General features: G+C 58.8%; 1 protein-coding gene across 1 annotated transcript in view; it reads right to left on the reverse strand.

Annotated features, from left to right (window-relative positions):
- LOC104990857 (GRB2-related adapter protein) overlaps positions 1-2,155 on the reverse strand; it is a 21,810-nt gene that overhangs the window by 2,907 nt on the left and 16,748 nt on the right. The window contains exon 5 of the mRNA XM_010843173.1: positions 277-445. Within this exon, the coding sequence (XP_010841475.1) occupies positions 277-445 (169 nt within the window). The remainder of the gene's footprint in view (positions 1-276; positions 446-2,155) is intronic.

Consider the following 2,155-nt stretch of genomic DNA (forward strand, 5'->3'; position numbering starts at 1 on the left):
CCCTGAGCCTCAGCTTCCTACCTGTGAGGTGCCGGCTCCCAGGAGGCTCAGCAGGTGGCATACCTTCACTCACTCAACACACAACTACTGAGCGCCTACTGTGTGCACGCACAGCTTCTGGCTGAGAATAAGCCAGGCTCTGCTTGCCCAGCAGTTTCTACCCGCCCTTCCCGCCTCCCCCTGCCCCCCAACTCCTCTTGCTTCACGGCAACCCCCAGGACAGAACTGGAGAAGCTGTGCTAGACCCTCCTCCTGCCGCCCCCCAAACCCACCCACCTTGGGCAGGGGCTCCTCGTCCTGCAGGAAGACCTGCCGCTTCTTGGCGATGGTGGTGGTCCGGTAGAAGGCGACCAGCTCGTTAAGAGAGTTGAACTTCTCCTCCCACAGGTAGTACTTCCCTGAGGGGTCGCGTAGCACCTTGAAGTGCTGAACCTGGTCCCCGTAGCTGGGGGAGAGGCCATCTCAGAGGGCTGCTCGGATGGGCCCTCCCCCTGCCCCCTGGAACCTGGCCTTTTCCTCTCCGGGTGAGGACTGAGTCCCCTCCAACGGGCTCCGTGCAAGGCACAGGGAATCTCCTGGCCGTGGAGTGTGGAGTTAAGGATGTGGACCCTGGATCAGGACACTTTCTTGCTCTGTGACCTTAGGCAAATCACTTACTTTCTCTGAACCTCGGTTTCCTCATAGTAATACCTCCCTTCTGGGTGAACGCTCATTGGTTGGCAACATTGCATGGTTCCTCTGAGAGAGCTGAGCAGACAGCACCTCCTCTCTCCAACGTCCCCTCAGCCTTAACTCTCTTTTCCCTCCCCGACCTTATCCCCTCTCAGCCCTCACAGTCCCTTGAGGGGTGAGTCATAAGAGCATCCTGACTTAGACCAAAGCCTGCCAGTGTGCAAGAGGCTCAGGCTATGGGATGCTTCCTGTCCACCCCCACCCCCCTTAAGAACCTTCTATGGCTCCCCACGGCCCTCAGCCCTCGGGGTAAAATCCTAACACCTTGATCTCAAGGTCTGGCTCTGATGACCTGTCCAGCCTCAATTTTCTTCAAATACACTGTGATGCGATCAACGTACCCCTTTCTCTTCTCCCTCCCTTTACCCAGCCTTGCATCCCAACTGCACGGCATCCTACCCCTCTGCCCAGCACCTTCCAATTGAAGGGATGGCCTGCCTCTCCCAGACTGGCCACAGGGCAGAGGGACCTGCCGGTGCCTCCCTGTGCTCGGCCTATCCCATGCCAGGAGGGGCCGCACATGACTGGGCAGCCTGAGCTCCTGCAGTGCTGCCGTCCAAGTGCTTCGAGGGCCTGGACCGGAGCTCGGAGTCCATCCCCCAGTTGCCTATCCCTGTCTGAGCTCACTTCCTCCACCTGTCAGCCCCAGGCCTGGCGTGCTGCCTTGTTAAAAGTAAGATGTGAGATTTAAGATGGAGATTTGTCCCAGGTAAATACCTTCCATTCTGTGTCTCTGGGCCTGGGGGAGGGGGAATCCTCCTGCCCCGCCCAAGGCAAGGATCCCAACCACGCCATAGCTTCTCTCTCCACTTTCAAGCATGCCTCCAGGCCTCTGCTACATTATTTCTTCCAAATTCTTCTTCAGTCAAACTCTTATTCATGCTTCAAAGCCTGGGTATCATGGCCCAAGCTCCGTGAGCTGCCTCAGATGCCCTCAGTCAGAGTCAGGGGACTCCTTGTCTTCCTCAGCCCTGTGCAGCCAGCCAGCAACCCGCTGCTCACAGATACCCAAAGTCAGGAAGGCAGGAGTCGGCCCAGGCATAGCCCAGTTGGGAGAGAATCTGGTCAGGGACACTGTGGGGCAGCCCAGGCATCCATGCTCACTGGCTGTTTCATTCCCAGACCCCGCTGACACCCCCAACCCCCACTGGCTCTGAGCTGTACTCCCAGCCCCTCTAACACACGTCCACGCTCAGGGCAGCCAGCTCCGCCTGCAGAACTGAGGCCAGAAAATGCTGGAGGCTCTGTGACCAGGCAGAGCCATCACCCCGGCCTGAGACAAAGCCGCTCGTGTGCCGTCAGCAAGCATTGTTCCCAGGTGACTAAGCACCTGTGCTGTCGGCTGTAGGATATGTGTGTCCATGTCCCAGGATGGGAGGAGGGCAGGCAGGCGGGCAGGCACCTCCCTCCTGTCCGGCCTGCT

This window comes from Bison bison, unplaced genomic scaffold (assembly GCF_000754665.1).
Source record: "Bison bison bison isolate TAMUID 2011002044 unplaced genomic scaffold, Bison_UMD1.0 scf7180017864180, whole genome shotgun sequence".
Classification (NCBI taxonomy): domain Eukaryota; kingdom Metazoa; phylum Chordata; class Mammalia; order Artiodactyla; family Bovidae; genus Bison; species Bison bison.